The following is a 13,946-nucleotide window of genomic DNA, read 5'->3' as shown; positions in this document are numbered from 1 at the left end:
AGAACATGTTTTATGGAAATACTGGACAGTGGGTAGTGAATACTGACTGTTGATTAATTATAATTTCAGAACACTATGATGATTGATGGCGTAACGCACATGAGTCCATGTTCGAAATTTAAAAATTCAATACGAAATAGTTAATAATTAATATTATTATTTTTAATACCTATTTGATTGCACTTTTGCAGTTCTGTGCCAAGAATCAAGTAAAGTAATGATCCTCAATCCTTTTCCATTTGAAATAATGAAAATTGTCAGTGTTTGTGTTTGTAATTTCACAGATGGAATCATTTAAAAAAAATAAACGCAGGTCAAAATACAAATTTACAAAAACAACATTTAACAATAAACAACAAATTTAATAGTGTCGTACATATTAAATGATTTGTATGGACATATTATAAAATATAATTTAGATTATTGATAAGTTATAAATACATTTGTACAATTAAAATTCTACCTTTTGATGAGTGATAAATACATATTATTTTGTACAGTTAAAATTCTACTTATTGATAAATTTACATTTTACATAGTTTCACAATTTTGAAATGATAACATAGTTGACAATATGAAGGCTGGATGCCTCATTTTTATAAGTAATTTTTATCATTACAAATATCAATTCTTTTCAAATCTTATATTTCTTATGTTTTATATAAAAATATAAAATTTACTTTAATTATTCATAAATAGTTTTGAATAAAAAGTTAATTTTCTACTTTAAAAAAATGTCAGTAAAAGTTATCATTTCCCTTTCGCCTATTGGATGGACAATGGCTGTATTGAATATTGTGGCCTGTACTCTGTTGACTGTTTTATTTATAAATGATACAAAATGAATTCTTTAAATCTTAAATTATGTTTCAGTGTTGAGACCCAAGAAAGACTATGAATATTGGTTTAAATTTAAATAGAACACTTAATAAATTATGAATTAAGTACCATACTACTATTTATTTTTTATTTTGTGGTACCTACTTGATTGCTTTAGAAAAAAAGAATAGTTAAAATACAATACTGAATACAAGTTGTATAAATACGAAATAGTATAAAGAATATAATATGTATTTTGCTTATTGCTAAATGCTAATATCAATAAAAAATACTTATAGTAATATGTTTACTTGTTTAGATCATTGAAAAATTTTTATTTTTTATTTATGTTGTACATAAGTTTAACAATTTAAAACCAGTCTTTATTAACCCATTTTCAGCCTTTATTAAGTACCTATTGGTATTTATGGGTAAAGTAGGAATTAATTAAAAATGTTTCTTTAGTTTCATATTATTAAAATTGTTTTTAAAGTAACTTCAATGTAAACTGTATATAAAACTCATTAAAATACATTTTTGCCAAATTAATATTTCATAATATTCACAAGATGTTTCATTGTTTTACAAGAATTAAGGTAAAGTATAAAAGTAAAATCAAAAAGTATAAAATAAAACTTTAATTAATTCATTCCAAATAAATTAATCGATATATAATATATAAACAAACTAAAAATAAAAAAAATATAATGCAAACAATTCAATTAAAATTAAAAAAAAAAAACTGTAATAAACATATTACAACTTACAAGCAACCAAGGAAATCAATTCAGTAAATGGCAATTTTATTGACATTTTTATTCATATTTCATATTTCATATAGATATATTTTAAATTTTCATGCCTAATTTAAAAATCATTAAAAATACTACTCTCTAAAAAATATTTTCCTATTTATTAAATAAATATTAACATTTCTATGGCATGTATAGTACAATTATCAATTCAATCATTTCTACACGTTAAGAAATTATTTATAATGAAAAATATATAAATTATTTACACCATTATAGGTTATAAATACAAAAAATTGTAACAAAATAATTACACATTTTTTGTTTACAGATTTAAAAAAACCTATGCACAATGGAAGAACCCATATTTGAACATGATTTGCTATTGCTGCATAATATTAAATTTAAAACTATAATTTATTTTATTCTACGTTCCTACATTCACAGTTTAAAGTATAGATTCTTAATAAAATTGGTTATTTGTTCTAATAGTGAAATTTAATTTCACAATTTTCACAATTGTTCCTATTGGTGTTCTAAAAAAACATCCATTGGTAACTGATTAAAATATTTATCTATTTTTCTACAGAATAAGTAAAATAAAAAAATATACATAAATACAGCTTTTCTATACATAATATTAATTTTTTAAACAATAGTAAAAATGTACAAATCAATGTTTTTCAGAGTTTATAATGTAGAATATAAAACCATTGTCCAGTGTTGCGAGAATGAATGGTAATTGGTTTGCTGAAAAAATTAAATTTATTAGTTTAACTTTATATTATATAGGTTCAAATAGGTTATTTTGATAATTCAAATAATATGGGTTTTTTTAATGTTATGTATTCTTCAGTATTTAATAAGTAATATAAGAATATTTAATATAATATAAAATGTGTTTAATACTCAAAGGGGTCCAAATGAAAGCTTTAATGAACATTTTAGTTTTCTTCAGAAGTAAACAAATAGTAGTAATATTATAAATTATTATTTTTTTCACGTTAACTGATGTCAAGTATTGTTAACAAGATGTAAGGAGCTAGAAACATGTTGCTTTTACTTTCAAATTATTAATCAGGTATATTCAAAATATTAAGTTATTTTAGGAGATGGTTTACCAAGAAAAACTATTCTACTAGACTTATTTGAAGATTTAATGAAAGTAAAATACAGATTTTAACATGATTATAAAAATAATTTTTGGTTATTTGTGATTATAAATAACTATTGCTACTATTTATGTGATAGACGGGGTATTAATAAACTCTGTACCATATTCAAATATTTATTGAATTACCTTAGTTATTCCTAGAATATTCAACCAACAAAATCTTCAAGGAAATTGATTTAATATTTTTCTGGAAAACAAAAAAAAACTACTGTTAATACATTGATTTTATTTTATTACAAAAATGCAATTACACAAAATATAGTTGAGAACTAAAACTACTCGACAAAAATAAACTAAAAATCTGGTGAACACATTTTTTACAAAAATTACTACAAATATTAAATAAACATATCCTTACTTTTATGAAAAAAAAATATGCGGCAACTGGATTATTTGATTCTCATCAAATGTTAATGAATAGTTATGTACAAAAGTAAGACAAAACTGAAACAGAATTAAAATTATTAGCAACATAGTTACAAAATTGTATAATTTTATTAATAACATTACCTTTTAAAGTAATAGTTCAGACGAGACTTTGGAATCAATACAGAACAAGAAAAATTAGGCTACATATTGTAGTAGAAACAATTTATGTAAAAAATTAATAATAAATAATAATTAAGGTATAGAATACTTGGTTATTTAAGGTTAGATCATTTTTAGAAACTGAATATTTAATCTTTAGGACTTTGGTTTTCTTCTTGTTTATCATCATTAGTTTCAGATAGTGGTTCATTATCAAAACTTGTCCATTTACCACTGTCCTGATTATCATCTGTGTCAGTGTCCAGCAACTCAAACGTTAGTTTACAGTTAGATTTGTATACAAATATTTTATAGCAATTGTTATCGTTACTCAAAGCGGCTTCAGCCCTGCGTTGGTATGCTGCTTCTTGTGCAATTCTTTGACATGCTGTACTGCAAAGACCACCTGTTCCGTTCTTTTTACTTTCTTTTATAAATATATTATAACACTCTTGACAGTATTCATCAGACACTAAATGCTGCAACTGACGAACAGCATAAACAACAACCTTATCGAGTGTAAATCCTACATATGCGTGGATACCATACATTTCTCTTAACGTGTCTTCATAGGTATTTGAATCCATGTTGCCATCCAGCACATTTTTAATCATATCGAGTAGAGCAGGATAATAGTCTTCTAACAGAATTGATGAATTGGGATTGAGATGAAGTTTTGAAGCTGCAGTCTCTGACCTAGTCACTTGGTAAATACATTCTTCATGAAGCAATTGTGAGGCTTTTTTATATATTTGAGTAAGCCGATCACATAGTATATGATGTAGTCTGAGGAACAAATACCAGTTATTATTGCCATAAAATAAAGTGTAACATTCTTCCGTACTAGAATGTTCAGGTGCTTTTAATTTATCGTTATCTGTTATTTTAAGCTCGGGTAAATCTTTTTCTTCGGAAATCCGCAAAGATGCTTTAGTTGTTTCAGGTGAATTATTATTAGAACAATCATTTTGACCATCACGTTCATCGTCACTTAACTCTTGCCTCGGATGATGAAACATATCGGGAATGAACCTTCTAATAAGTGATTTTATTTTTTGTTTGTCTTCTTTATTGATGCTTGCTTGTCTCTTGACGTGATGTATCAACAAATTAGCAGCATCATCTATAATTGATTTATCGATATATGAAAACACCATATGAGGTCCAGTGATAGTATCACTATGTTCGTTACGTTCATCATATAAAGCTTCAATTTCATTTAGTAACGATTTTGACCTAAGAAATTTCATGTCACTTTGTTTAAAATTAACACCTTGATGGTCTAATGATTTAAGATAGTATTTTTCGTTTTGACTTTTCCATATTTCATTAAAAGTATTTCTGGCTACTTTCCATTCTTCATTTTTGGATTTTAGCCTTTTTAAAACTATTGGAACAGCGGTTAATGGATTTTTTTGAAGTCCTTCAAGGATATCTGTTGTCTTATCACCATATAATCTTTTAATAGCTCGCCTATTAGTTGTCATTGAAATTGTATCACTACCAAAACTACAGTCATCCATTTTAAATTTTGATAGTTCTTCTGGTGTCATTCTATTGAATCTTCTTGTTAGTTCTTCTAAACAATATATTGCTGCCAAATTAACTTCCATTACGAGATCGAGTTCAAATCTTTCATCTTCGCACCTATGCATGTATTCCTCGTATTGAGTTTTTCGACTAGTAGCAAATGATGATTCTTCAGACCACGTAGGGAAAGAAACCCATGTGTCATTCAGTACTTCATAACACATTTTCGTCCTACCGCTACATTTAGGAGTTAGATAATCTGAGGGTACAGCACAATAACTTGCACCTAACCTTTTACAGATGCTGTAATCTATATCAGTAGGTAGATCACCAGCAGATCTATCTTGACGATTAGATCCAGGGTCGAGTAACGAAAAATGTGGTAAGCCACAAAGTTTGTTTTCCGTTGGAACTGCGGCAGCATTATTACTTTTTTCACTGGTCCCAATAAAATCTTTAAATCTTCTAAACAATTCTGAATATTTTCCAAGGAAAGGCTGCACTAAATTTAGCAGTTCTGATTTAGATATGATCTCAGTGTAATATAATACTAAACATCTCAAGAAATCATCATACGCGGCAGCATTATGAATTGACTTTCTAACAAGATCAAAAAATGCAAAATCTGTTAATGTACCGTATTTATATGCTTCTTGATATGATACGTCTCCCAAACTAGGAAACGGAGATTTTGGTTTTTTAGGCGGTGGTAAATTCTGACTGGAAGAAAACGACGAAGTTCTTTTCAAAGCTACGTTTGGAATACTAGGCTCTTTAACAATTTCCTTAGTAATTGGAATAGCTGCCGGATGTTCTTTTTTGATGGGAGGTGGTGGTGGCAAAGGAATTACAGGAGGTGCACTAGTAACAACAGTAGTTTTCTTGGGAGGGACAATGATTGCTTCTGCCGCCTGTTTAGCATCAGGTGATTTAGCATCTGGTAGAAACTGTCCAAATTCCAATAATAAATCATCTTGGTTTTCAAATAATTTAGCAACTTGCTGATATACTTCAGCTTCAGTTAATGTTTTTTCAGCAACTGGCACATTATCTTTATGAGTTTTTTGCTCTTTTTGATAAGTATGCAATATTTCTAGAAATCTTTTGTATTTTTCTGGTTGCCCTTGAAAACGGTTTTTAATTTTATTCACATAATTGATGGCGTGATTAAACTCGACTGGTTGATTTTGAGAGTTGGTTGATTCCTGAGTTGTAGGTATCGACACTTGAGGTATATTAGATGCCACTTGGCTTAAACTAGCTACAGACAAAGGTATTTGGGTAGGATGAACTACAGTGCTAGTAGGCGCAGTTGGTGTCACACTATTATGCGTCGTATGGTGATTTATTACAACCGAAGTAGTATTGACCTGGTTAACAGCAGGTAAATGTCCGGCTGGTTTAATTACTACAGGAGGTGTGTTACTCAAAGTGACTGGTGGAGTAGTAACTATTGGAGTGCTTGACATTATATGTTGAGTCGTCGAATGTATAATTGTCTGGGAAGACGTTATCGCTGGACTTTGAGGTATCGACACAGAAACGTGAAAGCCAAGTTCGTTATTTTTTATTTCTATTTTATAACCAGGAGGTAGGAACGTATTAAAACCCACTATGAGCTCAGGATGACCTTTGAATAGGTTTGAGACCCGTGTTATCACTCCGGGGGTGTCTATGCTCTGTGACTTGAACTCTTTCATTATGTCCAAGAAGTCGTTGTACACTTGAGGTTGATTACTAAATTTATATTTCACCTGATCCAAATAGGACAGGGCATCTTCGACCTTGAGTCTCTGAAATTGAGTCTGCTGCTGCTGCTGCTGTTGCTGTTGTTGTTGCTGCTGCTGCTGCTGCTGTTGCTGTTGAATTATAGTCGCGGGCGGCACGACTTTTTGCCTTATCTGTTGAATAGAATGTTGCGCTTGTATCGTGTGGAGGGCCGGCATGGCGGAGCCACCAGGTAGCGAACCAGGAACCTTATCGTTGATGGCTAGGACTGGCATTGTGGGCGCGCTGAAAGGCTGCACCGTGTTGAACTGTATGTTCGGGTTGTTTATCGCCTGCGAAACGAAATTCGACTGGACGACATTGGAAATAGTCACCAGGTTGGGCCTGGACCTAGGCGGTGAACGGGTGGTAGCGGCGGTGGCGTATGCGCCGACAGTGTCCGCGGACGCCATGTGTTCATCCGAATGCCGTTTCATTTCTCGTCACATTTGTCCGGTTAACTAACATCACGACGTGCATCGGACCGGACCAGTGAGCGGACGTTAACATGGCATTATCGCCGGGCACGTATGCGGCGGTCGGCACGAAAAACGAAACGTTTGGACTCCGTGCGCAGTGCTGGCGGTCTGACAGACGGTTTGCGACGGATACGCGACGGAAGCGGACGGGACGACGGGAACAGAACGGTTTTTCGTGCGAGTAACGATACGCGGACCGACCGAAATGCAATGCAACGCAAAGTGTAAACAAACGTTACGCTACCGATCAGCGTTAGTGCGGGAGACGGGCCGCTTGTTGAGGTGAACCCCAGCGGGGAAGGGCGGGCGGGCGGTGGGGACATATGAGAGAAATCTTGCGGTGGCCACGTTGCCGGACCGAACAACGGCCGTTCCGTTCCGGCTGTGCCGAGTGATCCGACTGAGTGCCGTCTGGCGATTTCCCCGGCCGAACGCGACGCGTCTCTTATCAGCGACGGTCCGGCAACTCCGCACCAGGTGTTTCACCAACAACTGTTGCAAAATGGCTGACGATAATAAAATTATTGTCGCGGTAAAATACGAACGCCTCGGCGACGTCCGCGCACAGGACCGCAACATAACTGTAGGAGAGATAAAGGATATTGTTCCCCAGAGTTCCCGACTTCCCGTCGTCGTCCTGCAACTCACAAGTAATCCGGAAATGGCATGAGCACAACGCCGTCACGTCATTTCGCGCGTTTCCGGATTCTCGTCCGCGATTCGTACTATTCCTGCCGAATTGGGGGTACGACGGCCACTGGGCACTGGCACACCACAGCTACACTGCTACAGGTCGATCGCGGACGGTACATCATAATAATGTTGTTTGTTGTTATTACGATTTTCGGTTGTTGTACTATTTTATCATGGTCGGTACACCGGATCTGATCGTGTATTCGTGTCGGCCGGTGTACCGTGAAAAATACCATCGTATTACGACTATCACAATATTAAAGTACACAGCTGCTACGACGGCGACGGTCCCCCATGAAAGTGATGACGACGAAATGTTCGATTTTTGTGATCGCATCTTATTAAGACTTGCGTTGCACACTTGTACCTACGAACAATAATATTATGCTTTGCATCCATTGTGGATGGACATATACGTGTACCTATATATATTATTATATTCACCGTTCGATGGATGGTTAAATACAATATATTTTATAGTTCAAAACTTATCTCAAATATAAAATCGATATGAATTAGAGAACATTGCATAATGCTTCCGTAATATATCGCTCGTTGCGGTTTGTAAAATATATATTACTATTATATTTATATACGCCACCTACTTACTTTTAATCGACTATATTTTACGATTTTACGATATATTCATTTTGGGTCGTTGAAACGTCAGCTAAACTGCCGGCTTTAAATACCCAATGTACCATGTTAACTATAGACGTTTGATTTTCGTTATTGTTTTAAATGTTGACATGGTTCAATTTACGGACCAATATTTATTTACTAAATATTGTTGGCATTGTATTATTATACTATTATAGGGTCAAGGTTACACACTTACGTCTTACATGTATAGGTAACTTACTTATATATTTTGTTCACAGGTTATGCGGTCGTCATTTTTTTTATCACCTTCTTTTAGGTTAAATGTTGTTATAGACCAATAAAATAATAATTATTATAATAACAATTGTTTAGGACTTTAGGAACAGGTAGTAGGTACCTATTTACCTAATACCTACTCACTATTATGTTTGGTCTCCATGGTACCTCTGAACAATAACAAATTAAAGTTGGGACGTTGTGTAATGTGTACCTACCTAAATGTAATAACAAATAAACATTGGCTACATTTACTGATATTTTTAAACATGGCTTTACAGACGTATTCAATTTTATATTTAAATTTAGTGTGTGAAATGATTTATGTTGTGGCAGAAAGATTAAAAACACAAAAAATTCAAATAGACAAATCCAAATTAGGTACTTATCATAATACCTTTTACTAATTATTACGGACATTAATGAAAATTAAATGTTTAAATAAAATATAGCTTGTAATTATTAGTGTTGTTAACATAAAAAATAAAATAATTGACATAAACATGTCAAATTTACACTAATAAAAAAACTTAACTATTGATTTGATTTATATTTTATATTGCAGTTCTAAATGATATAATTGCCGCATCACTTAACTGTCCATTTTTATTTGTACCAACATCTATCATTAACAAAGATATTTTAAATAAAAGTATATGTTGTGCAGTTCATTCCTCAATTATGCGACTGAATGATTCTAGTATGGAAAAGTTAATGGGTTTGATAGAAACCTCGGTAAAAATGCAAATGTTCTCAAGTAATGGTCCAAGGCAAGTATTATTAGTAACATTGAATCATTTAGATTCTATCCGTGAACTGGCATGTACTCATCAACTGAAACAAAATATAGATGTCGTACAACACAATTTCTATCAAGTAATTGTTACACACATTAATACATAGCTTGAAATTTGAATAAGTAAGTATAATTTGTTATTAATAGACTTTTGAGAAAATGACAAACGGAGAAATAATGAGACTACGTTATGCAATGTTGAATTATTTGCAAGATATCCATGTTAAAGTTACCATATTTATTAAAGAAGGTTTACAGCGGTACAACGGATCATTTGTTTCAGTAGGAAAATGGGTGATTCCACATGGTTAAGTATATTTGTAGTTTAGATCATAGATTTTATTTCCATGTAGTAATTTATGTTGTAGTGTTAATAAGAGTTAATACAGTATTTGAAAATGTATATTGCATTCCATTCCATTATGTTCTCGAATCATTTAATATTATTATGGTTAGTGCCTTACAGATTTTATAGATAGTTTTTGCACAAATTAAACATAATTTTAAATTGTTGAGGACATAACTTTTTTTTTTTAATCTGCTTTTGTTCAGCAATTTACATTAATATTTCTAAAATAAAATTTGTATATAATATTAATAATAGAACATTTAAAAAAATATAAATTAATTATTATAACTATTTATAACACAATTTATTTTTATTTACTAGGTAACACTTTAATATAAAGTAAATTTAGTATAAAACTACCTAAAAATATTTTAATACACAAATTGTATAGCTACACACGTTAATTTGTTACAAACAAAATTGGAAACCTGAAGTATATTAAATAATATAAATTAAAGTTTGTGTTCACGTTAAATTAATATGGTTGAAATATAAATCATTTCAGTAAACCATTTTATAACAATTTACAACAATACATGAATAAAATAACACATTCAGTTCTTTATATACACAAACAACAATTATGTTGAAATAGTTAAATGTAAGTTATATTAATTTGTAAAAAATAAATAATTTGTATTCTTATACCTAATATATATTTAAAATATTAATTTGATAATAAAATGATATTAAGTACCTAGGTAATAGTTATAATCAAATTATTTAAGATATAATCTTTATAATGTATTACAGGATGTGAAGCTCCGGGTGTTATAAGAGTATTCAATAAAAATAGTACTCTTATTGACATTAGTACATTTCATCCAATATCATTTTACAAGGTAGAAACCGAAATAGGTTCAATTAAGCCAAATAGTCCTCGGATCACTACTCTCGGACTTTCAATGTAAGACTGAAAAATAAAAAAACAGAAAAAAGGTATAATATAGTTTAATAAATATTTTTATTTTTAGATTTAATATTAATAAAAATATTAATCAACCTTCTGAAGAAACATCAGATCCATTATTTAATGGCCAGACTAGTCGCGATGGATATAAACAAGAAATGGATCTTTTTGTTACCCAATTGATGGGTAACGATAATGATAGTGAAGAAATGACTAATTTGGATCTTGAAATATTAGATACTTCATTAAACACAAGTGAAAAGTAATGGGAATACAATTTTATCTAACAATTTGTATTTTATTTTAAATTATTTAATGATATTACAAGACTATAGTTTTAAAATTGTATGATTTAAAGTTAGGCATATTTCCCAAGCTAATAAGTTAAAATTAATATAATAACTGTGTAACCAACCACAGAATAAATGTTTATGAAATAAATAAATATTTATTATGTGATATAAAATATATAAATATACAAGCAATTTTATTTCAGCAAAATCGAAGAAAAAATGTCAGAACACAATATTTTAGATTTTACTCAAATTACTAGCAATTTGTCTTTACAAAATATAAGAACGGAAATGGACGATTCAGTTTCAAGACAAACTGGAGACATACTAAACATGATGCAGTTATTAGATTTGGAATAATTACCTGTTTAGATTTGAAATTTTAATCATAAAGATTGTTGCGTTCCAGATCTCTAAACTCTAAAATATAAGTTTTAAGACGTAGTTTAAGTATTTCACGACAAATGTCTTGACTATGATCTGGATTTATAATGCCCATACGATACAGTTGATTTTCATTTATTCTTATTAAAGCGCGTCCAATTATTTCATGCTGGAAATAAATTATGATATAGTAATTAATCATAATATATATTTATAGAAACATAATTTGTGGTATTTTGTTTAGTATTAGTTAAATGTTAATGTTTTTTTTTTTGAAGTATTCAATTTTATAATTATGTTATATTAGGTATTGTTTTTAAACAATACAATAAAATATCTATTATTAGTTTTAATGTTGAATTGATCAGTTTTATAGAATTTAAATGTTTAAATTATGAAAATGTATAAGTTTACAATATGATTCTGTTGTTAATATTAATGTTACTAAAATAAAAAAAACATACCTATTAGTATTATAAATATTTACAATTCAATTCTAAAGGAAAAATAAGTGTTAAATTAGATCTTAAATAAAGGAGTTTTTAATTATGTACTAATTCGGTACCTGCAAGAACTTTTCTCCATATAAAACATAATAATCATAGCAATGACGTCGAAACCATTTTTGAACGTCTTGTACAGTCCATTGATAAACAACTTTAGGCCGAGCTGCTCGACTATTCTAATAATAAAATAGAATTTTATAAATTACATATTAAATAATTTTAAATGATAAGTGTTTAACTTTTTAATAATCATAAATCACAAGAGTATTGTTCTAAATAAATTTAAATAAAAAAATGTTTGTCTTCAAAATAGAATTCATATATATTTTGTTTATATAAGATTTTAAGACTAGACAATAAAATAATTCTTGCAGGATGTGGTTTAAAGTATTAATTAAATGTTTAAAATTTAAATATTAAAAAATATTTTAATACATTCTGTACACAAAAATGTAACAGATAATTCAAAAACGTTAGTCTGAAAATAATTAGAATATCAGAACAAATCAATAAGTATTTCAAATTTAAATTATAACAAACAGGTAATTAATAATATAGGTAATTGGTGTTTGGTAAGATAATTATTATATATTATAGGTAATTGCAAAATTGTTTTTTTAATGAAATATATTGACATTAATCATGCTAATGTAATAATAATAATAATATTATCAGGTACTTAAATCTTACCCTTGGTTTGATGACATTTTGGTTATCTTCTAAAATCATTGCTTTTTGCTTAAACTTTACTAGGTATATTTACAATTAAAAATTATCCGAAAATTAAAACGTTTTCATACCCTAATACCTAACACACTTCAACAGTTTGAAAACATTACATTATCGTTAAGAGAATACCAGATAGGTCATTGTAATAATTACATCCTAGATATATAGATAATATAAGCATAGACATTTAAAATTTAAAACAACTTCATTTGATGTATATATTATAAATGTTTTGGTTAACTATGATCTGAACAGTTTAAACTTGTAATTACTACAGTATTATTTGTATAATTTAATCTACATACAGACAAAGAGTACCAGAATAAATTTCAAGTTTACTACATAACACTACTACGGTCAATAGCAAGTATCAGCGATTGAAGAAAAAAGCCTAAAGGTTCGACATCAGACTTTAAAGTAAATAAATAAATAATAATATACATAAACAACAAAATAGGTACACTCTATGATATACACAGACATGGAATTTCTAAGATGTTTCGTATCAATATCAGCGATGATAGTTGATAACGTTTTCCGAGACCTTGGCAGCAGCAGCTGCTTACACGTGAGTTTAGTTCATGACAGCATTTGCAAATGTGCATGTGGCGTGTGCATTGTGCTTTGAAGTTTGAAGTGTCCGAATACAATGTGAACCCGCAGCTGCTGCCCGTGTGGCAGGTACTTCCCTATATTATATTATTATGGCTGTAATAATATATGTTATTGTTACCTCAGTTATCTACGACCTACCTACTCGTATTGATCTGTTACGGCATTGATTTCACCGATTCCCAATAATAATTGTCCCATTGTTATTTGTCCAATGATTTTGTATAATATGGTCACATTTCGCAAATATAATATGAATTAATGAATATAACCAATAATAATTTATAATAGTACCTATGCCTATCTATTTATTTCATCTCATGATATTATATTTTGTTTATTCATATTTTATCTTAAATGTATGTACATTTTTAGATAGGACGTAGACTCCATATTGTATTTCTACTTTGTCTAAAAGCGTTTTTACTCTAAATCGTGTACCTATCAGTTTGAAAGGAAGTTTATGCATAGGTTTATATAGTAAATAATACACGAATAATGCAATTACCTCTCCCTCCCTATTCAATGCGTTTGAACTTTGAGTTCTAAACAGAACATGCAATTATAAATCAATATAATATTATAACGAACGACATTTAACAATTGAATCGCTCTGTATAAACAAACAATAACGAGACAAAGGGTTGCTATATTGCAGTTTTGCATTAAACATCCACATATATCTACATACCTATAATATAGTATATATATCATATTATAAGGTTTAACTGTTTAGAAAAAGTGCT

General features: G+C 29.9%; 3 protein-coding genes across 3 annotated transcripts; 1 reads left to right on the top strand and 2 right to left on the bottom strand.

Moving 5' to 3' along the window:
• Positions 1-3,103: 3,103 nt before the first annotated feature.
• Positions 3,104-7,357, bottom strand: LOC132947219 (paired amphipathic helix protein Sin3b). Its single transcript, XM_061017460.1, has 2 exons — positions 3,256-7,357; positions 3,104-3,189 (listed from the first exon to the last, which is right to left on the bottom strand). The coding sequence occupies exon 1, from the start codon at positions 7,005-7,007 to the stop codon at positions 3,423-3,425; it is 3,585 nt and encodes a 1,194-aa protein (XP_060873443.1). The 5' UTR covers positions 7,008-7,357; the 3' UTR covers positions 3,104-3,189; positions 3,256-3,422.
• LOC132947220 (protein OSCP1) lies at positions 7,358-11,340 on the top strand. Its single transcript, XM_061017461.1, has 7 exons — positions 7,358-8,302; positions 8,624-9,002; positions 9,187-9,497; positions 9,565-9,724; positions 10,520-10,673; positions 10,741-10,938; positions 11,173-11,340. The coding sequence occupies exons 2-7, from the start codon at positions 8,783-8,785 to the stop codon at positions 11,327-11,329; spliced, it is 1,200 nt and encodes a 399-aa protein (XP_060873444.1). The 5' UTR covers positions 7,358-8,302; positions 8,624-8,782; the 3' UTR covers positions 11,330-11,340.
• Positions 11,341-11,351: 11 nt separating this feature from the next.
• On the bottom strand, positions 11,352-13,078 carry LOC132947222 (protein aveugle). Its single transcript, XM_061017463.1, has 3 exons — positions 12,550-13,078; positions 11,919-12,035; positions 11,352-11,522 (listed from the first exon to the last, which is right to left on the bottom strand). Exons 1-3 carry the CDS (start codon positions 12,586-12,588, stop codon positions 11,352-11,354), a joined length of 327 nt encoding a protein of 108 aa, XP_060873446.1. The 5' UTR covers positions 12,589-13,078.
• Positions 13,079-13,946: the final 868 nt, after the last annotated feature.

Source organism: Metopolophium dirhodum, chromosome 6 (genome assembly GCF_019925205.1).
Source record: "Metopolophium dirhodum isolate CAU chromosome 6, ASM1992520v1, whole genome shotgun sequence".
NCBI classification, from domain to species: Eukaryota; Metazoa; Arthropoda; class Insecta; order Hemiptera; family Aphididae; genus Metopolophium; species Metopolophium dirhodum.
Note: the sequence above shows the minus strand (reverse complement) of the source record. Positions and strands in the feature narration are given on the sequence as shown.